This window comes from Oncorhynchus tshawytscha, linkage group LG20, assembly GCF_018296145.1.
Source record: "Oncorhynchus tshawytscha isolate Ot180627B linkage group LG20, Otsh_v2.0, whole genome shotgun sequence".
Taxonomy (NCBI): domain Eukaryota; kingdom Metazoa; phylum Chordata; class Actinopteri; order Salmoniformes; family Salmonidae; genus Oncorhynchus; species Oncorhynchus tshawytscha.
In genome coordinates this window covers 8,751,172-8,772,826 of record NC_056448.1, presented here as the reverse complement: position 1 = coordinate 8,772,826, position 21,655 = coordinate 8,751,172, and the positions used below count along the sequence as shown (strand labels likewise).

General features: G+C 41.6%; 2 protein-coding genes across 6 annotated transcripts in view; one reads left to right on the top strand and one right to left on the bottom strand.

The window, feature by feature from the left end:
• Nucleotides 1-1,408: 1,408 nt before the first annotated feature.
• On the bottom strand, nucleotides 1,409-11,224 carry kmt5aa (lysine methyltransferase 5Aa). Of its 3 annotated transcripts, none has more exons than XM_024381058.2 (7): nucleotides 10,957-11,224; nucleotides 10,151-10,301; nucleotides 9,312-9,603; nucleotides 7,120-7,207; nucleotides 4,238-4,297; nucleotides 2,566-2,756; nucleotides 1,409-2,401 (listed from the first exon to the last, which is right to left on the bottom strand). In XM_024381058.2, the coding sequence occupies exons 1-7, from the start codon at nucleotides 10,963-10,965 to the stop codon at nucleotides 2,155-2,157; spliced, it is 1,038 nt and encodes a 345-aa protein (XP_024236826.1). In that variant the 5' UTR covers nucleotides 10,966-11,224; the 3' UTR covers nucleotides 1,409-2,154. The 3 variants fall into 3 exon arrangements, with proteins under 3 accessions (XP_024236826.1, XP_024236827.1, XP_024236829.1); XM_024381059.2 differs by having other exon boundaries at nucleotides 9,312-9,600; XM_024381061.2 differs by having other exon boundaries at nucleotides 1,409-2,365; nucleotides 10,957-11,222.
• Nucleotides 11,225-11,954: 730 nt separating this feature from the next.
• sbno1 (strawberry notch homolog 1 (Drosophila)) overlaps nucleotides 11,955-21,655 on the top strand; it is a 29,921-nt gene continuing 20,220 nt past the window's right edge. The window contains exons 1-16 of one of the 3 annotated variants that reach the window (XM_024381056.2): nucleotides 11,955-12,286; nucleotides 13,945-14,061; nucleotides 14,591-14,668; nucleotides 14,946-15,182; nucleotides 15,409-15,535; nucleotides 16,706-16,806; nucleotides 17,667-17,757; nucleotides 18,673-18,833; nucleotides 18,960-19,093; nucleotides 19,203-19,293; nucleotides 19,479-19,640; nucleotides 19,839-19,974; nucleotides 20,197-20,302; nucleotides 20,638-20,791; nucleotides 20,885-21,067; nucleotides 21,287-21,384. In XM_024381056.2, the coding sequence (XP_024236824.1) occupies nucleotides 13,945-14,061; nucleotides 14,591-14,668; nucleotides 14,946-15,182; nucleotides 15,409-15,535; nucleotides 16,706-16,806; nucleotides 17,667-17,757; nucleotides 18,673-18,833; nucleotides 18,960-19,093; nucleotides 19,203-19,293; nucleotides 19,479-19,640; nucleotides 19,839-19,974; nucleotides 20,197-20,302; nucleotides 20,638-20,791; nucleotides 20,885-21,067; nucleotides 21,287-21,384 (1,976 nt within the window). In that variant the 5' untranslated portion in view covers nucleotides 11,955-12,286. Of the gene's footprint in view, nucleotides 12,287-12,990; nucleotides 13,541-13,944; nucleotides 14,062-14,590; nucleotides 14,669-14,945; nucleotides 15,183-15,408; nucleotides 15,536-16,358; nucleotides 16,390-16,705; nucleotides 16,807-17,666; nucleotides 17,758-18,672; nucleotides 18,834-18,959; nucleotides 19,094-19,202; nucleotides 19,294-19,478; nucleotides 19,641-19,838; nucleotides 19,975-20,196; nucleotides 20,303-20,637; nucleotides 20,792-20,884; nucleotides 21,068-21,286; nucleotides 21,385-21,655 lie in introns of those variants that run through there. The other 2 variants (XM_024381057.2, XM_042302134.1) reach the window with 2 other exon arrangements.

Genomic DNA, 21,655 nt, shown 5'->3' with positions numbered 1-21,655 from the left:
TTCATTCAGCCTCATTTACTGCCTTTTAAAAATATATAGCTGATATGGCTGACTTGCTTAAACAAATGTGTTTTCTACTGACAATTGAGATGTACAAACTATGGTATAAGGGGACGACGAGCGGACAAGAGGCATTCCGTGATTTTGATTAAGACATTCATGAGCGAGCTAAGACGGATGTAGCTCTTACAATATTCAATGATTACGTTGCTCTAAAACAGGTTATAGGCTACATGTGCACCATCAAGTCAGAACAGTAGGCAAAATTATGAGGGGAAAAGGGAACAAATTATTAGGGTGAGGCACATGGGCTACTAACAGCTTACTTCACAACATACACTTAGTATTACTTTCTTAGCTACAGTAACATATCTCCCTGGCATATTACATCATTTATGCCGCAGCATACAATACATTTTTGGAGTCACCTTGTGCTGTGCTTACTTGAACAGGAAGGTGGCGCGGCAGTCCTTTTGTGGGCAAATTTTGTCATCAAAGTCTGGAATTCTCTGGATTTATGGTGTTTTCAAGACAACTGGGAACACTGAAAAAAAAACAGGGTCGAATAATGTCAGTGATCTTCAGGTCCAAGTTCCCGATTTACAATTCAGAGTTGGATTACCGTTCAAAAATATTTTCCCAGTCAGAGCAAATTTTTTCCAGAGTTCCCAGTGGTCTTGAACTCCCAAGAGTCAGATTCCCCAGTTCCGAGTTTCCAGTTGTGTTGAGCGTGGTAGAAGTCATGCTGGATTGACAGCATGGCCAATGTTGAATGTTTACCTTTTTAAACTTGGAAAAGAGACCCTTAAACCCAGACATGGGACCACACACCCACTCCACTGAATAAGTAGGCTAGTGATTGCTTTGCAGTGCTTGCAGTTAGCCACTGACTCCTTCCAAACAACTCATTGTTGAATTTGCAAATTCCAACTTGTGTAATGTCTATGTCCAATGGCCGATGAGCACTGCTACGTTATCTAGAATTCCTCATTATTTCTCTTCATATGACAATGATTAAAAAGGATTTGCCTAGTAGATTTTTCTCTTGATTTTTAATTGTGAAAGTATGATGTCATGATCAGTCTAATTAAAGCTACTGTAGATGTGTGATTTGATGTCATTTTATCTGTGGCCAATGACCTTGAGCCTTCTTGGATGGCCACATCTAATGGAACTGTTTTTTTCATCACTAAAAACAGTCCGCATGGGAAATGTTTAATTTAGAACGTTCCGTTTGGAAATGCAGCTCACTAAGCCAACCTCATGCAATCAACATTAAATATTAGAGGGGATCTGATGCCCTCTGAACAGTAGTTATACAAATCATCAATCCATTGTCCTCAAATTCAGCAAGGTGTTTAAATGCAAAAAGAAGAGTCCGACGTCATGACAAAAGCAAGCTGGGGTATAATTTGCATAAAACCTGTTTATTCAATGATGCCTCCACCCCAGCATACATATTTAAATACTTCCTCATGGAGCATTTGTTTGTGGACATTGACAGCTTTGTGTGTTAGAGGTACAGATTTGTTCAAGTTCATAAAACAACTATACATAACATAGCATAAAGTTGACATTTCAAATAAAGTGTGAGTTTCAATGGTTGGAATCCTATTCCAGTTTTTGGAACCTTTTAAAGACGGCTCGTAAGTTTGCATCTAATAGTTCTGTTTTCTGCATCAACCAGAAAGGGTTCTGGTACCATAAATATAATTATTGCTTAGCAACTAACTACCATACAACCAATTAAGAAAAACTTTGTATAAAAATGCAGAACACTGAACTACAACCTGCATGCCGTGGAAGCACTGGTCTACCGGTAATACAAAATATACAAAAAGAAATGTGCTGGAAAAAACTAGCATGTTTCATAGACTGATAAATATATTAAAAGTATTGATGTCGCCAGACATTTAGAAGGTGTACCTCAATCTAAATGTGTGTTTAAGTCACTGTAACCTAACCCACCCTCCTCAAAAACTCCCTCCCCACTAAGCACACAAACTACCCCCTCCCTTTCAAAAAAAAAGAAAAGAAAAATGTGATGACACATTCTGTTGCTAAGGCAATTTTTTACATTTAAAAAAACGATCTATTAAGAAACCAAGGTGTTGTTAGCATTTTCCCTTTTCTTTGAGCTGGATCATGTCTCCATCAATGTTTGAGCCAGGGGTGGGCTGCGATGGAAGCTTTGCTGCGGTCGCCGTAGTCATAGAGCAGCTCCTCGCCCTCATCGACGTCTCGCGATGCCACCAGGATGAGGTGAGGCATCCCGTTGATGTCATGGAGTTTGGTTTGACAGTTGCCGTTCTTACTGTGGTTGATCAGACGACCCATGCGCCCAGTTTCTTTCGTGGCGTCCACACTAGAGGGAGATGCAGTTGAGAAAACCCCCCCGCCGCTGATATTAGGTTAATCGAACAGTTTGTTATGGTTGAAAAGTTATTACATCATGAAACTTAAAACAAATACTGCATTAGTGAGCAGCCAACAGTGAGAACGCTGAAATAGTTTTGCGGCTATACCAAAGATGCCACACACATAAGAGAGAGTGGTTTGACATACCAGTATGTTTTGCAGAGATACTGAAAGTAGTACATGTAGCAGCCGGTGGCAGGGTTAAGAGCATACTCGGCCTCCCTCATTTTGGCATCAGTGACCTGCAGCAGGTCGCCATGGTACTCCACCACATACTGGCCCTTATCGAAACACTGGGTGGCAAACACTCCTCGACCCTTCCCCTCTATATGCTGCACCTGTACCATTTGGGTAATAAATATACAGCGCATTAGGAAAGTATTCAGACCCCTAGACTTTTTCCACATTGTTACGTTAGACGTATTCTAAAATGGATTAAAATGCCCCTTCCAATCTACACACAATAGCCCATAATGACGAAGCAAAAACAGGTTCTTAAATCACCACATTTATATAGGTATTCATACCCTTTGCTCAGTACTTTGTTGAAGCACCTTAGGCAGCAATTACAGCCTAGAGTCTTCTTGGGTATGACACTACAAGCTTGGCACACCTGTATTTGGAGAGTTTCTCCCATTCTTCTCTGCAGATCCTCTTAAGCTCTGTCAGGTTGGATGGGGAGTGTCACTGCACAGCTATTTTCAGGTCTCTCCAGAGATGTCTCGATCAGGTTCAAGTCTCAGCTCTGGCTGGGAACTCAAGGACATTCAGAGACCACTCACACATTGCCTTTGCTGTGTGCTTAGGGTCATTGTCCTGCTGGAAGGTGAACCTTCTCCCCAGTCTGAAGTCCTGAGTGCTCTGGAGTAGGTTTTCATCAAGGATCTCTTTGTACTTTGTTCTGTTGATCATTCCCTCAATACTGACTAGTCTCCCCATTCCTGCCACTCAATCTTGGTTTTGTCAGACCAGAGAATCTTGTTTCTCATGGTCTGGAAGTCCTTTAGGTGCCTTTTGGCAAACTCCAAGTGGGCTCTCATGGGCCTTTCCTGAGGAGCGGCTTCCATCTGGCCACTCTACTAAAGGCCTGATTTGTGGAGTGCTGCAGAGATGGTTGTCCTTCTGGAAGGTTCTCCCATCTAAACAGAGGAACTCTTGAGCTCTGTCAGAGTGCCCATCAAGTTCTTGATCACCTTCCTGACCAAGGCCCTTCTCCCCCGATTGCAGACATTTTGGGGTACCCTTCCCCAGATCTGTGCCTCGACACAATCTTGTCTCGGAGCTCTATGGTCAATTCCTTCAACCTCATGGCTTGGCTTTTGCTCTGACATGCACTGTCAACTTTGGGACCTTAGAGACAGGTGTGTGCCTTTCCTAATCATGTGGTAAATCAAGTTGTAGAAACATCAAGGATGATCAATGGAAACAAGATGCACTTGAGCTCAATTTAGAGTCTCATAGCAAAGGGTCTGAATACTTTAATACATCTGCAATTTATTTAATACAAAAAAAACCCAGTATTGCTTTGTTATTGTGGCATTGTGTATAGATTGAGGCAAAACAATGATTTAATCCATTTTAGAATAACTGTTGTAATGTAACAACCATTTGGTCTGAATATTTTCCAAATGTACTGTATTTTCACACATGGAATACAATATAGTCTATTGAAATAATAAAATTAACTTAGTATCACACACTATTTCTCTGAAAACTGTGAGAGATGCATTTCATGATATGTCAGTATGAACATAGCAACAAGGTTTTCAAATACAGGGCCTCTCAGTCAGATTGGCTAAGCGCTGTGATCAATGAGTACCTCCATTCCTTCCTCGATCCCATTTATGATCAGATCGTCGATGTGTTTCTTTTGTTCACACTGTAAGAGAATCCAAGCAGAGAGGACATGTAATAAGAAATGTAAAATTTGGCTCCACATTTGAAGGAACACAAGTCCTTATTCACAGTCGCTAATGGCAGTATAGCTAATCTCAAATGTTATGAACCTTTCGCCTTTCTAAATAAAAAAGTTAAACTGCAAAGTTACTAGTGCTGAGCGATTAGTGCTTGGAGGTTGGTTCAGTGTCGGTTATTTCCGTTCGATAATATTTTTGAAAACCTTTAAATGCATTATGAAATTACATTAAAATGAGCTTTTTAAATGTAAATTCCAAAGCCAAAAACAATGAACACTGTCAGATCCACATTGGGTAAACAGTTATTTCCTCTTTTTCTATTGATATGAAATAATACATTATTTCAGTCATGACTTAGTATTTATTTGATGACCATTATTCTTCATTCCTTAAAGTCATCATCTAATCTCTGCTCAGGCAATAGCAGTCAGCCAGAGAACCAGTTAACAGTATATGCTCCCCATACTGTATTGGGTCAATTCCACAAATTTTTCGCATAAAATGTATGACCAAACTAAAACCATTGATTTAAAAAGTTGAACAAAATCATACAACTCTGTACAAGGACTACTTTTAACAATTTACACTGAACTTTTCACAAACCCTTACTAGAAGAACTGTGCAGATGCAAAGTTTGGTAACAGAATTCAGGTAAAATCTCCCTCAGTTTAAAACAATTAAATATCTGCTCCAAATTAAGATTCAAAAGATAACTGACACAATTATTTCTGTAGACATGACGCCTCAACTTTGAAAAACATATTTTGGTTATTTAACCGCATTAAGTGAAGTGGATTTACACCCGGTAACAGAATTTCATCATAGGTCCCTGATCTGTACTACACAGAAATGCAAAAATCACCAAACAAGACCAATTTTGGTTGGTCCAGACCAAATCTGAACCAATCATAGACGTCCATGTTTCACAAGTTTGGACAACAAAGTACAACATAGTAGAGCTCAGTACAGTTCAGTAAATTAGAGTATAGTTGAGTACAGTATAATGTACTCAACTCGTGTGCTCTTGTACTGTACTCTTCTCTGAACTACACTATTATTTACTGTACTAGAGTTGGGCCATATGGACAAAAATCCATAAATTGAAGGGGGGAAAAAAATGTGCAATGATAAATCGATAACTTCAGATAAATATTTTTTTCCGGGGAGGTGCTAGAGCTGGGGGATATGGACAAAAAGTCAGTGATAAATTAACTATTTTGCTCAATAACAACATACGACAAAACATTTTTTAATTTATTTTTTAAATGGTGGCAGGGCTCTAGACAATTATTTCCAGTGCCAAGTAAGAAAGATGGTAGCCTATGATAATATATATAGGAAAAATGCATGATTGTATTTTGATGTGTAACCTATCCAAATACGATCAGATTCATTTTGGGCTCTTAAGAGAACTCGTGCATATTGGAATTTAGGCTATATTATTTACCACTTGAGGAAGTGGGAACTCAAAACACTTAGCTAGATTGCTAACTCTGAATATGATATTGTTGATAGATAGCCAGTAAATGTAATCTTCAAAACCCATACTGCATAGCCTACTCCAGTTGTAAAGTGGTGCCATGAACCCAATATTAAGTGGTGAGAAACACATTATATACACTCACAGAAAGCTGTGACTCTCCTCTGTAACTAAAACATTAGTTGCTTTGAAAATGTATTTTCGTCGCAGTAGTATTTTATGCGACGGTGCTTCTCAGAATGCATCGCTCCCTCCTCCGTGTGCAGTGGGGAGAGCGATTGAGTCAGCAGCCGACAGCAAAACAGGGACAGGCAGACACTTCCATAGCAGGAATCAACATAATGCATGGGCCATTTACTGTCGACCAAATAATGGTTTTAGAACAAATCTACAGGAACGTTGTGTAGCAAAATCACCAACGTAAGAGGAATGCAATGTCAGTGTCTGTCATTTCTGGTTTATCATCCCAGCTCTATTAGAACTTGTCAAATGTCCATATCAACTAGCCCATGTCAGCTAAATGTTTTTTTATTTATTTTTTAGCCCATAGATATTGTTGTAATTTGTCACTCAAATATTACATTAATACACATTAGACATGGAAAAATGTACAGAATTGCAGGAAGTAAGCATTAAAACTTGCAAAATTCTCTCCACCAACAAAAAGGGTGTGAATAGTTTGTCATGAACAGTGCTTGAGCCCATAGAAATATACATGGCGTGTGCATGGGGGCGTGGGATAATGCAGGAAGCAGCAGCCCCCCACCCCGAGTGAGAGGGTTTGGGAACACTCTGCTCTACTGGCCAAACTTGTGAAACAGACCTCATCTGAACCAATCATAGAGGTCTAGCCTTATTGCAAACAAAAAACATTCAGCAATTTTGGCACAGTCCATCACTACCCAAACACAACTGGTTTCAAGTGTCCCCCCCAGGTGCACGTTTTGGCTTTTGCCCTAGCACTACACAGCTGAATCAAACAATCAATCAAAGCTTTACGAGTTGGTTATTTGAACCAGCTGTGTAGTGCTAGGGCAAAACCCAAAACGTGCACCCGGGGGGAGGGGAACCCTGATCTATTGGATGAACTGGGAATCAGACAGGGGAAATACACTGGGTAAAACAAACGTTAGGACACCTCTTAATATTGAGTTGCACCCATTCCACACATGGCCCTCATTTCACACTAGGTCTGTTTATCTCTCAATAATCTGCACAGTACACCACAAAATATTTGGTATATAACAGCATGGAAGTGGTCAATGCTTTAAATATTACAAAGTAATAAATGCACTTTGCGCTCACCTTCAACTCCGCTTTGCTTTTCCTGGAGCTTCTCCTTATGGGATAGTAGTCGGTTACTTTGCGGTTTTGGGAATTCCTGCTCACTGCTCTGTTAAAAAAAAAAAAAAAAAAAAAAAAAAATGTACGGGCACATAGGAGCCATGTTCTTATCAAAGTGTCCAACAGACAGACATTGCAGCCCTTTGTGGTACATCAATTATATATCTGTCCCCGACCTACAGTGGTCTGTTCTTTAGAAATTGATGTTAAAAAAAACAAAAAACTATTTTATACATGTAGGCTACTGAGCTTGCTTGATGCTTTAAGCACACAGATTAAATAATTAAGACACACAAATGACTGAAGAAGGATCCAGAAACTAAGACCGCCTAACCAGGACGAGAATTGTTTTTTTTTTCTTCAAAAATGAAAATAAAATGTTCCTGACCCTCTTCCTCCCCGCTGCTGCTGGCCTTGGCAGATTAGGCAGTTATGCTCCTGAAGTTGCCAGGGGTCAGGTAACCTTTTCCAGGCAATTTATCTTACTATTTCACCATCTGGGGTCAGCAACCATATTTTCCATTTGGAGTGCCAATTTATCTTACTATTTTTAAGGGTTTAAGGGCACTTTAAAACGCAGCACTCCGGGCCACAAAAGGCATGGATTTTTTTAGGTGCAATTATGCCGCCGTGAAATTCATCATCAAGTGCTTGTCAAATTGTGAATGAGAGACTGATGGTGTGTACAGCCTGCGCAAAAAACAAAGCAGAGCTCAAGCCTTTCAAGAGACTTTTTTTCAAATCATCATTATTATTAGTCTCTCATCATGCAGCCTTACAATGTATCAAACATCAAAACATACAGCCCAACTTTTGTAAAACAACTGAAGTTATATTAATAACTCAAAATTAACCATATACGAGTAACTATTTATTTGTTAACTGACCACAGAATCGCCACATGTGCACACTCACTCAAGTCGTTTGGAGAAATTATTTATATTTTATTCAGCTTTGTTTAATTCATATTAGAAAATAATGCCACGCAATTTTATGCAAATCTTGTCTCCTAAATGAACTCGTGTAGCCCACAGCCATTTGGCATAGCCAGATCAGGACAACTCAAGAGTATGCTTTTATGTTCTTCTGAAATAGACTACAATTTCTTCATATCATGCTTCTTTGGACCAGTCTAAAATAAATAATGTTTATTGTGATGTGTAGGATATATTACATGGCTTTATTATACTTTTAAAATGGCTTGTAGGCAATGTGTGGAAGCCAGGAGATGCTAACGTTGTGTTTATGTTAACTGTCAATTACCGCGAGACAGTTATTTGCTTGACAATCACCAGCTGATGAAATCTCGTGACCGCCACAGCCCTACCCCTGGCCTGAGAGAATACAAGTTCAATATGTAGCTAGATGTAGAAGGCTAACGTTAACTAACTAACGTTGCTCATGAAAGGAAGTTAGGTAACTGGGCTAAAAATGATTGCTCGCTAGCCTACGACAACACAAATTTTAATTGTGTAATGTGAGTGATAGACCGTTTGGTCAACATGAAAGAGGAGGATGGCATTGGCGAGAGGCAACATGTTTTTTCTACTTGCACAAACGTGCACGCACACAGAAATCAGAAGCATGGACAGCCACATCATATCACAATTTTACGTTGATTAGACTATTGTTTTTGCTATCTTTTAGTTGTCACTGTAAGCATAGGTGATTTGATGTTGAAATGGTGCTGGAATAGTGGAGGCAGCTCCGGTTCTCTTTGTGACTTGCGGTAACTCTTTGGTTCTAAGTCAATAGCTGTTTAGCGGTCCGAAAATGTAGGAAACATTAACTTGCTTGACCATGTAACTGTTTGTTACATGCAATATGGTTTTGTGATGAAACAAAAAGGGGGGGGGAAAAAAATTGGCATCATATGAAGCTTTATGGCTTACTCTGTAATGAGTAGTATTTTGATTGAAATAACAATTCTCACAAAGCCACCACTACCTCAAGTTCAGTTCACTCCGAATATGTGCACATGGGAGACGCACAAACTCTGCAGTTCACCAATTCCAATTATAATACAACCTTTTTACATAATTATTCACATGCTCCAGTTTAGTGCATGCATTTGACAGTCCCTAGCTATCGTTTTTTAGCTATAAAAACACCTGACAAAATGTGATTGTGTGTGACATCCAGTGAGAGCTTACATTCTTAGTGCTGACTTCTTCCCTTTGGCCTTGCGTCGGATGTCCCTCCTCTGGTTGGCGAGGTGAGCAGCGGTGTTGTTGGCGAGTAGGGTGTGGGTGATGTTGTTACTGGGGGCAGGAGGGGAGGAGACATCAGCTGGGGAACGGAGGCAGGAGACTGGGGAGAAGTGGAGAAGCTGCTGGGAGGACTGATGCTGGTTCTCATCTGTCCTGCAGGGCCACTGGCTGTGGCTCTCTTCCATGTCTGCCAGCTTCAGGACGCATGCCGCCTCAGAGTTCAGTCTCCTGGCTGCTGGGTGGGGCAAGCAAAGAGGAAGTCAGGTGAGGATATAACAGCGTTCATGTCAATGGCTTCATCGCATTCACATTGCTTTTGTACATTTCATGTAAAATGGGCTATCAAAAACTGAGGAAACAAGAATAAGTAACGTTAGACTATCGAGATGCCACAGACTAAACCCACAGCGCCTCAGATGTGATGAGAATGTTATTTTTGAATGAGGGGTGAAGTGATGGACCATGAAGCCAACCTTATCATGCAGCCATGTTTAAGGTTTCATGTAAACACACATTTTACTCAGTATTCACTAAGCCACATAATGTCTATACACATTGATCTAGGCCAGGTATGGGCAACTGGCAGCATGCAATGCCTAATCATGGTCAAATTACCACCCACATGGCCCCATTGATTTTGTTAGTCACTCTCACTCAGATATCATATTAAAAACTGCAAACATTTCTCTCCACCCGATGGCAGAATGTGTAGACTTGCAGGAAAGAGGCAAATAGAAAGAACAGGACATGCACTGCAGTAGTTCAATGAATACACTACATACCATCCGCTTGCCTCTGTGTTTCATTCTGTATAGAGCAGCATCCAGCGTACTTTCCCTCCTGAATGAGTTTGATGGTCATCTCATCACGGACAGGTGATTTGGACTTGCTGTGGCCCAGGAGAGTGATCGAGTGGCTGTTTAGTACCATGTCCTGTCAAAGGAAGAGGTGGAAACCATCAATCATTTGCTGTTGCTGTGTGTGTGGAGACGTCAACAATGTAAATGACATAACGTTGAAATTCATTTTCCAAAAGGTTAATGTCGAGGACATTCGACCATAACAACTGTTGAGTAATGTCTGGCAGTCACCTGACCTGGTCTCATGAAAAAGAGGAGACCTGTGTCAATACACTAGCAGTGACGCCAGCCAGCAACCTAATTTGGCTAACTATGACTAAATACACCCGCACAACATATGGGCCTCCTGGTTGTTAGCTCGACCGTTCGCTTATTCACATTATTTGTGACAAACATGTTGTTTTCGAGAACATGCAAACGTGGCTGTATATTTGAGTTACAAATGCCTCGCCCACTAAAAGCGACTAACTTTTTATTTCGACCATTCGCTTATTCAACCGATAGGAGTAGCTAGCTGGAGTAGGGAGAATAACGTATAGTTAGCTAGCTAACCATGCTAGCTAACATCATGCAACAATGTTGGACATTGATCAAGTAACGTTAAAAACAAATACCTAACTAGCATAGAAATAACAATCCACTCCCCTCTATTGTCCTACATTAATGTAACCTATTTTTTTTGTCAAATAACAAAGTACACATTAGACGAATTGTTACAGCCAACTTACCCCGTTCATTTCTGGATTGTTTTGTTTTTTGTATTTATGCGAAAAAGGCTTCGGGTCCACTCTTCTGTTGCAAGTAAAACAATATCCAAAAGCCGTATGTCCCCAGCGTCATACAACAGTCATCCCACCTCTCTGCTGCCTTCGTACACTCTCCTCCGTCTCCACAAAGGTCACTTTTGTATGTTTTCCTTTGAAATTATTCAGCCCAGGCAGTTTCCACAGTTCCTCCCCTCCGCCATGTTTTAATGTAACTCATTCAAGGGAGGGAGCCATGTAACATTTAAAGGGACGGTAGTTCTAAAGCAGAGCCAGAAGGCGGCGCTGTCTACATTGTTTTAGGGAGTTAATTAATCAACATGAATCATTATCATCATCCTCATTAAAGAATTACCTTCTGAAAATAAGTATTTTACAGAGTCTGAGTAAACAACAAATTGAAAAACAGTCTAAACTCTCTCTCTGTACTTTGGTATTGGTGTGTCAGGTTTCGTTTGTGGCTGTTTTATATTTTGTCCTCATGATTTTGCAAAAATGTATGTCTTCCTCATCGTTTCTCTGTATTATTTTTACAATATTTTTGACACTGCACGGTATACCATTGAATGATTGTGTAAAATGTTATTTTATTATATATCATATATATTTTCTGTTTATTATTGATGCTATTAAGAGCATGAAGTAAGGCACCCTGGGAGGTCACCATCTGAGTTGTCCTTCTCAAGGTTTCGACTTTCCAGGGAGATTTTCCTTGCCTCTATGCTGCTGTTTGCTTTTCGGGTCTCTTTATGATTTAGATTGGGTTACTACTGATTGATTGATTTGTGCAATATATAAACATGCAGCACAAAGGATTAGACCTCAACGCCGTCATGATTTGAAATCATGTTACACAGACCTCTAATAACGTAGCAAATGTTTTACCCTGACCTTACCAAAATGGGGGTTCCCAATGACATATTTTGCATAATGAGGAAACGTCGACTGGACGTCACTTCCTTCAAAGACTTCACGCGGTCACGTGACGAGGGTTTAGCACTCTGTTTCTGGAATCTGTAAGGTTTAAAATTATGCTTGAAATGTCAACATTCTTTTCTTTATCGATTGCTGATCGCCAACGGACGCCCCGCGACCACTTGGATATCATTTTTTATCGACGGAGTGCTAGGAATTCGCGCCTGAAAATTCCAGCTCTCGGGCTAAACGTCACGTGACCAATACGCGACTCTGGTCGTTTGGTAAAGATGGCGAAAGGTGGTTAGAAAACAGCGGAGCGAAGAGGGTAACAGCCCTTGTAACCGCCGCGATAAACTGGACACCCGTTGACTGCCAAGTGAGTGTTGTTGCCTGGCACAAATATTTGTAAATGGTTGGTGATTTCCCCAGGATCACGGTGAAGTGTTTATAGTGAGGCTGCGACATGTTGTTTTCGTGAAATTGTATTTTATTGTCCTCTTCGCATTGCAACTAACGCGGCAACGTTAACGTTAGCTGTTAGCTAACGGCGTGACAGAGCATAACACCAACACGGCTTAGTACGCTATTAGCTAACTAGCCAGATAACTTAAAGCGAACTAGAGTAACGTTAGCGAAATTACTTTTGTAACATTAACTATTACTGTAGATATAATTACCTTACTAATGGTAGTGATGCTAGTTAGCGAATGTGTTATTTGGGTTGTATTTTAGTACATTGTTTTCTTAGTGCAGTAAAATTCAGAACGGGCAGTAGGGGTTAGCCAGTTTCAGTAACGTTATAATGCAGTAGCTAATGGCATAGCTACATAGTTAAGTTATCCAGCAAGCTAACTAGCTTAAATGCCAAGGTGAATGGGACTTGTTTACGCCGCTGTCGCGTGAATCGTAAGGTTGCTTTTCACACACATAACAGTTGCATATCGATGTAAATTGATACCATAGTTAGTTAGTAACTTGATTTATCAAATAAGTGGACAGCTCAGCCAAGTTAACGTTTGCTAGCTAATGGTCAGTTGAGTTTCAAGTAGCTAACGGTAGCTAGCTAATATACTGCAGTGCTATTGACTTTAGAGGGTGTGTGGTTTCCTAGCTATGTATGTGTACAAGCCACATGAATCTTCTAAATGTCTTAGCCTGACCTAAACAGCAAGCATATATAGAACATGTTAGATTTGACATTAGCTAGCTACTTTTAGCTAGTCTTGCGAACGACGACGTCACTCCAGGAAATTGAGACTACGGAGTAGGGAGCAAGTCAAGTGCAAACACGTGCCAGGGTCCGGGTCACATTGTAACCAGACAAATTCTCAATATCACACACCTGGATGTACACATTGTATTTAAGTGTGTAACTGCTGAATATTCTTGCAGTCTACCTTGACCGATTTGTTTTAAGAGTTGGGACCCACTGTCGAACATTTCTAAATATCCTTGGCGCTTCCTGGCCGGTGCCACATGCCAGTCAACATTCTGTTGCTATCATCTGCTCTGGGTGGGAAGTTTTTATTTTAATTACTAGTTGCAGCAGCAACCAACATCATACTTTATTAGTGCACAGCTGACTGAAGATATCTGGTCTGATGATTGGATGAACTGTTAGCTTACCAAGGTAAACAGTCACTCAGTGGTCACGTGTCTGCCACATGGAGCTGTGCATTAGGTCCTGTTGTATGTTTTAGAAATATCTGTTGCTACTTATTTTACATGAAAGCAGTTGATTCAAAACTCGTAACTATTTGTATTTTTTTTTTTCATAGTGTAGTTTTTAATGTTCTTTGAGCTTTTATGCTTGTATTTGTTGGTGTGAAATTGTGTGCTGTATCAGGGTGTGTTAGACAGCTTACTGTTAAATAAAAGCTGCCAGACAGCCCACTCTCTGTAGACATAACAGGCCAAGTAGTGTTGAAAAATACAGTTAACTACAGACACAAACAATTTTGGTTAGATCACAAACAGTGGATTGTGTTTTCCTATTCGGCCCCTGCTGATGTCACTTACCAATTTGTTTTGCAGATGATGGATCCTGGACAGGATTTGCTCTTGGCAGCCCTGAGCGAGAGCGGAATCTGCCCTAACGACCTGTTCGACTTTGACCCTCAGGATGCTGCTCTTCCCTCTCCCACCCCACAGGTAAGTAAAACACAGGGAGGCATCTTCCCAATTGTCCAAAGTGGCTTCTAGCTCTTCTGCATCTTGAGTTTAATGAATGGAAAAGCATCTAACTAATATAGTTTCTCAGTAGTTTAGTGACCTCCCAGCATCTCAGTGGCATTCTCTCCTCTGATCTGTATAAATACAAAACTGAAGGACAGCCTGGGCAGGGCTCTACAGTGACAGTTTTACTTGTGTATGCGCCTAAATAGTTTGCTGTGTAAAAAAACAAAATCACCCAGATCATTTTTGCAATGATTACCTCACTGTACTGCAGCCCCTGAGTGCCATGGAGAATACACTGAGTGCCGATTCATGACTGTCACACTTGCGCCATTACTACAAAGAAAATGGCCTGTAATCTCAAATATATTTCTTTGTGCGCCCTCATTTTTCAACTTAGGCGCACACATGCTCCTTGTACAAAAAAAAGGGTCAGCCCTGGTGCTGCTGCTTCAGATGTTTAGTGTTCTCTGGTGCTGATGTGAGTTTTGTTTCTCTCCTCCAGTCCATCTCCATCAGTGCCCTGGGTGTTGGCTCAGGGGTGGAGGCAATGGCTCCACCCACACCTGCAGTCTCAATCAGGGTAGGAACTCTCTTCAACAAAATATGGGTTACAGTGTGCTTTTACCAAGAAACCTAGTCAGTCAACAGTTTGAAAATGTTTTATCCTGTTTGTTTCCACTTAAAAAGGACACAGAATATTTGTGCTGCGTCTACACATTTCGTAAAAAACATATGCCTTGTGTTAAACTACCCAGTTGCATAATGAATTGGAATATCTAGCGTGTTGTACTGCAGTATAATTTCTGTGTGGTAATATCTCAACCTCTCCTCCCTGTCCCTCCTCACTGGTCCACCAGCACAAGCCTCAGCCCTCAACTACCACATTTGTCTTAAATCAACTGAATCAGTTGCCATCACTGGGAACAATTGTTGTGACCAAGCCCTCAACTGGAGGCACGGCCAGACACACCATCACAGTCACTAAGGTGGTCCATTCAGCTCCCTCAGCCCTGCGGGGATCCTCTTCCACACTTACCTACTCCACTGCTCTCCCCTCCCCAGTCTCCACAGTGGTTCCTTCCAACAGAGAGCAGGTCAGTGGAGGAAGCACTTTTACCCTGGGAGTGGCATTGGGTACAAAAATGCAGCTGAAAATATGAAATAAACAAGTGTGTGTGCATGCTCTGATTTTAGTAGGTGTCATGAAGGCTAAGATGCCTTTCAGTTCCAGTGCTGCCATCTGCAAAATAGCAACAAAAAGAGGGAAAACTCGAGTTAGAACTTTCCTTGAAATAACATGTATATTTCCTTCTGTGTCAGATCCAGCTGAAGGACCTGTTGAGGACCGGCAGCACCATGAAGAGCAGTAGTCTGGTGGAACTCATGAGGCTCAAGCCACCGCCAGACATCGCCCAGCCGGTCGCCACGGCAACAGCCACAGGCACCAGTGAGTCATGGTACTCATGGAACCCTGACTGGGTTCCAATGACTCAAATGGTTTTTATTTTCCCATTTGTCTTTTGGTGTCTGAGAGAACATGAACACTTCACTACCATTTGTTTCTCACCTATTCTGTACCATTTTCTAAGATCAGAGGTGACCCCGTGGAGGGGAAAAACTGCTCATATTTAGAGGTGCAAATCTTGGGGTAGAGGCCAGAGCCATATATATAGAGAGTTAGGCCAGGTTTTTAGAAGAGTCGCCATGTTAGCTCCCATATAGAACTTTATTCTTGAAATATTGGCGACGTAACAATACGAGAGACGCTCTGACATTTCCCTGTGAAATGACCGGCTTTAAACAAAGCAAAACGGAGCAGTGAATTTCAGCTGTTTTTACTGATTAGCATTTGGGGTAATGTGTGTCCAAGACTGTATATTAGTGTCAGCTAACTGCATATCTGCTTTCACCGGACATTTTTCGTGGTTTTAAAATACGAACAGCACTACTCATAAGTGTTAAATTTATTACTTAGCAATTGCTATGGAGGGAGAAGTGGCACTCTCGGAACGTTCAACCGCATTGGTCGAAGACATTTTCAGGCCATGTTATTTTGAGCACCAGGGTGCAATCCATTCACCTCTTTCCTATCCGTATCGGTTTTTGTCAAATTGGTTGCTCTTTAAGCTTGGAAAGCGCTGATCAGGATCTAACGGCCATTTCAAAACCCTTCCCTGTACAGATTAACTTCACTCACAGGATCATTAATGTGTACCAACCATGTCCATGCTCAATCAGTGTTCAATGCTTTCATCCTCGCAGAAATTATACTGGTCTCAACAAAGATGATCCATAAACCAGGTATGGACAAGATCAAGATCAGGCGTCATCTGATTCTAGTGTTATCGTGTAACAGCGTTGAAAAGGGTTGTTATAAACAAGTCCAGTTTTCACATCTTCCAACCACTTGATTTCAGTTGTATGCAGTTGGTTTAGACTTCTATAGTGTGTGAAACTGAAAGCAGTCCGGTGTCTTTAGAAGTGACCTTGCGCAAGAGCTGTTCAAGTGAATCATGCCTACATGTCTGAAAGTCTTTGTTTCTAATGGACGTGGTCAGAAGACATTACTCTACTTCCACTAATGATTTCTGTATTCTTTCTGTATCTCTTCTCACAGCGGAACTGAACAACGGGATAAAGAAGGAGGTGTCAAGTAAAGATGTCGCTCGGATCTGGGTGAACGACGACATGAAAGTGCGGAGCTTCTCACCTACACTAGTGAGTGGTGTCGTCCAATCGCTGACTCTTGACCAAAAAGGCGAACAGCGTAGCAGTCCTAGTAAAATACGTTCTCCCTGTTTTTCTTCATTTGTTCGAGTTGGTTTCACATTGCCAAATGTCTAACAAGCTAAAATGCCTTAACAAAACCATGTGTTCATGCAAGTAATTTGTTTATTGGAGAAAAATGCTTGCTTTAAATCCGTTTTTGATTGTCGATTAAGTGTAACTTGCGCATCCCCAAACTTCATATTACTTTCGCTTTGGTCTTCCAACAACATGTGGGAGTAAACAGCGCAATAGCTGCTATAACTGCGATACGAATAGGCTATATTCAGTAGCCACATCGCTGGTATAAACCCCTGTCTCCCTCAGATGCGCTAATAAATGCCCTGCTACTCACAGAATGTTTCAGAGATATCAAGTTATGGTATTGCATGTGTTTCATCAAAGGCTTGCAGTCAAACAAGCAATAATACTCCTCTGGTTCTTTTTCTGTGTTTGGTTCGGACTGCATTCTCACCTGCAGAGAACTGTACCATGGTACTAATGGAATCGGACGAAAAACCACCCTTTTTGAGCGAACCACTGTGCTCTGTTTTGTTTGCTCACAACCGCGGGTAGTGTTCATAACAGTCCAAACTAAGGTGGAAAAAGCACCAGAGTTTGGTAAATTAAAAATCTCCAAACCAATTTGGTGTGGAAGCCCCCTTATCGATAAATGGCAACAACACAATGATTCCCTAATAATTACTATTTTCTTTAGGATTCAACAGAGACTTCTGAGAATTTAATAGCCTGCTGAGTTTCTGTGAAATGCTTCAGACAGCTTAGTAACAAGTGATTATGTCTTTGTGTAGAAACTCCCAGGAATGGAGGAGGAGGCTGAGGAAGAGGAGGATGAAGAGTTGGGTCATGCTGAGACATACGCTGAGTACATGCCTATGAAATGTAAGCTTTACTGGCTGAGTACTCACAACTATTTAGTTTCCTTTCATGTTTACTGAAGCTGTTAAGCCTTGTTCACACTGGCAGTTTGAAGGGACTCAAACCACTTTTTTGGGGGGGGTGGACATATCCGTTTTTGAATCTGATATTTTTCCTGTAACCTGAACAGTCAATCACATTGAATCCCATATTTCAAGTCACCTTCATAGGTGGTTTAAAATCGGAGACAAATCTGATTCCTGTTCCATGGAACTTGTCTGAATGGTCAAATTGAATTTCCCCTCATGTGATTTTTAGTCGGTTATTTGCCATATCTTGTTGTTTGGTAGCTACTCTGAGTGTTTGACAAGTATGTGGTAGCTAATTAACTTAATTGTTTACCAGCAAATTAGTGAATGTGCCAGCAAACTAAATGTCTAGCTAGCTTAGGTGGCTAGCCAAAAATAATCTTGTTTATCCTTTGAGGCTATAAGTGTTCTTCCACTATGATTTCAAAGATTCAATGCAAATCGGAGACTTCCATCGTTGTCACCTTAGCTTGCTATACAACGACTTCTGATGGATTGAGGGAGCACGAGCACCACTAATCAGCCTACGCCTCTGCACACAAACCTGCCATTGCCATGGCAACTAGCATAGCCAGGTCAAAAAATGACTACAGTCTGAGCAAGCACACATCTGATGTGGTCACTTGCTGTTTGGACAGTCAGTATTCCAAAATGGATTTTAAAAACAAACCTGATTTTGCACTTTTGAATCCTGAAGTGTGAATGAGAATCAAATAATATTGACTGATGAAAGATGGGTGGAGCTCATGCAGAGGTGCACACTGAGTGTTTGCTTTGAGGGTGCAGAGGGCTTAATGGAAAACAAAGATTTGATTGGTCAGTTGGCTGATTTGTTGATTGATGGTTCCAGTGAGGATCGGGCTGCGTCACCCAGACCCAGTGGTGGAGACCAGCTCCCTGTCCAGTGTGAAGCCTCCAAACGTTTGGTACAGAATGTCCATACCAGAGGAGACTGTCGACCGCGGCTGGCTGTCTGCTCTGCAGCTGGAGGCCATCACATACGCTGCCCAGGTAAAGAGCCTACACATTTACGCCACTGCCCACTTGGCCAGATAAAGACCCTACTACAGCTTGGCACTGCTTTATGTACTAGTGTAGATGAGCATTCACATACTGAAATGTTTCTTGTCTCCATAGCAACATGAGACATTCCTCCCTAATGGCGACCGAGCGTCCTATCTGATAGGAGACGGGGCCGGAGTAGGCAAGGGCCGGACCATCGCTGGGATCATCTACGAGAACTACCTCCTCGGTAGAAAGAGGTCACTCTGGTAAAACTGTAACTAGGGTTACCTGATACATCCCATCAATGAAACGAGATGAAACTACACACACACATTCACACACACCCATTTCTTAAAGGCTATTCCGTCTTCACAGGTTCAGTGTTTCTAATGACCTGAAGTATGATGCGGAGAGGGATCTGAAAGACATAGGAGCCAAGAACATTCAGGTCCATTCACTAAACAAGGTAAGAGGTTGCCTGCTGTGTGCAGATGTACTTTTCCATGCTTTTTTCTTACATGGTAATAAATTGAAGAGGATCCTTCACACTGGATATGCTTTTCATATCTGCCTTCCAAAATGACGTGTTCACATACATGTCAAGGAGTTGTTCGCCTTCACTCAAAACCCATTCTATTTTGTCTGTCCCAGTTTAAGTATGGTAAGATCTCGTCCAAACACAATGGCAGTGTGAAGAAGGGGGTGATCTTCGCTACGTACTCTTCTCTGATCGGAGAGAGCCAGTCTGGAGGGAAGTACAAGACCCGCTTCAAACAGCTGCTCCACTGGTGTGGAGAGGACTTCGACGGAGTTGTATCCTTTCATTGACCAACAGATGACTACTGTAAAAACAAATCATAGAAAACATAATTGCCCTTAATACAACTTGTCCACATTTATACTGAGTTTGTAATCTGTAACTGCCCTTAGTAGGAGTTGTTGTAACCGGTAGATGGAAGTGTCAGTTGTTTAGTGACGATAACACCTTTCCTTAATCCAAGCCCCTTTTAGATTGTATATGACGAGTGTCACAAAGCCAAAAATGTCTGTCCGATCGGGTCATCCAAACCCACCAAGACTGGACTGGCAGTCCTGGAGCTGCAGAACAAACTGCCCAAGGCACGGGTGGTGTACGCTAGTGCCACTGGTAAGATACTAACCAACTAGAGAGGAGTCTGCTGGCGTTTTCATGCTTCAAATGATGAGCAGAGTCATTATTCTACCTGAACCATCTGTCGTGTAGCTTCTAAGTGCGCTATATAGAAAAGATGGTGGGAAATATAGGACAAGATATGATAACCTAAATGAACAGAAGTGTTCTCCATCTGTGTGTGTGGTATTTTAACATTATTTGATATGTTTCTTTCAGGTGCGTCTGAGCCCCGTAACATGGCCTACATGAACCGGCTGGGAATCTGGGGAGAGGGGACACCTTTCAGGGAGTTCAGCAACTTTATCCAGGCTGTGGAGCGCAGGTGAGGGAGACGGACACACTAGTAACTCGTCATAGTGGTGCAGTGTATTTGTGGTTTAAAAACGGCCACAGAATGGAGGCAAGGGATCTTGAAGTTATGACTCTTGGCAGGTGGAATCTGTAGAGGCAGAAAGTCTTCAACCCTTAAACTGATACAAAACATGAATATGCAGATAAATCTGTTTTGTAGAAAAACTTCTCCTGCTGAAGTCTTGTTATACTTCCCCTTGTCTATGTCTACTGATATGGTGTCTAGTGTATCACAAAATACTTTCTACTTGAAGAAATATCTATTCCAAATAAACCTTTTCCTCCCTTGCATTCCCTTTTCCTCAGAGGTGTTGGTGCCATGGAGATAGTTGCCATGGATATGAAGCTGAGGGGGATGTACATTGCCAGGCAGCTGAGTTTCACAGGTGTCACGTTCAAGATTGAGGAGGTTCCCTTGACAACCCACTACATCAAGATGTACAACAAGTCTGTACGCCTGGTAAGGAGCCTTGACCTAATCCTAACCTTAACCATTTTCCCTAGGATCTTTTCAGAAACAGAAACTCTGTTTTAACCCTGTCTTGTCTTTCAGTGGGTGGCTGCGCGGGAGAAGTTCCAGGCGGCTGCTAACCTGATGGAGGCAGAGCAGCGGATGAAGAAGTCCATGTGGGGTCAGTTCTGGTCGGCCCACCAGAGGTTCTTCAAGTACCTCTGCATTGCCTCCAAGGTCCGCAGGGTGGTGCAGCTTGCCAGGGAGGAGGTCAAAAATGGAAAGGTGGGTGGGATGTTTCAGAAGATAAAAAGACGAGATTGTGTCATTGCAGTAATCTAGATAGATTTTTTTACATCAGATTTAAGAATTTTAGGAAAACTGCCACATGTATATTGGTTTTAGTGTATTGTGGTTGGTTTGAGAGGTGGTGACTGGTGTTCTCCCGTATGTTTTTCTGTGAACCCAGACTGTGTGACTAGAGGCCTATGTCTCTCTCTGTAGTGTGTCGTGATTGGTCTTCAGTCGACAGGAGAGGCCAGAACACTGGAGGCCCTGGAGGAAGGGGGAGGAGAGCTGAACGACTTTGTTTCCACCGCAAAGTAAGTTTTCACCCAGGCAGGGAGTCCGCTGGTCCTTAATGTCTTAAATGAATTCATCTGATATAAAGGCTTTTAGGAGTCCTTTTTTGCGAACGGAGAGGACTGCAGTGTTTCCCTTAAACAAAAAGAAACATAAAATAATACTGAAGGTGTGCTTTCAAGATGTTAGTGAGCTATCCAAATGTGTGTGTGCCATTATACATTCCCTGAACATGTTAGCTATTTCATCTAACTTCTTTCATGTCTTACTTTGTGCTAGAAAAGGTCTGTC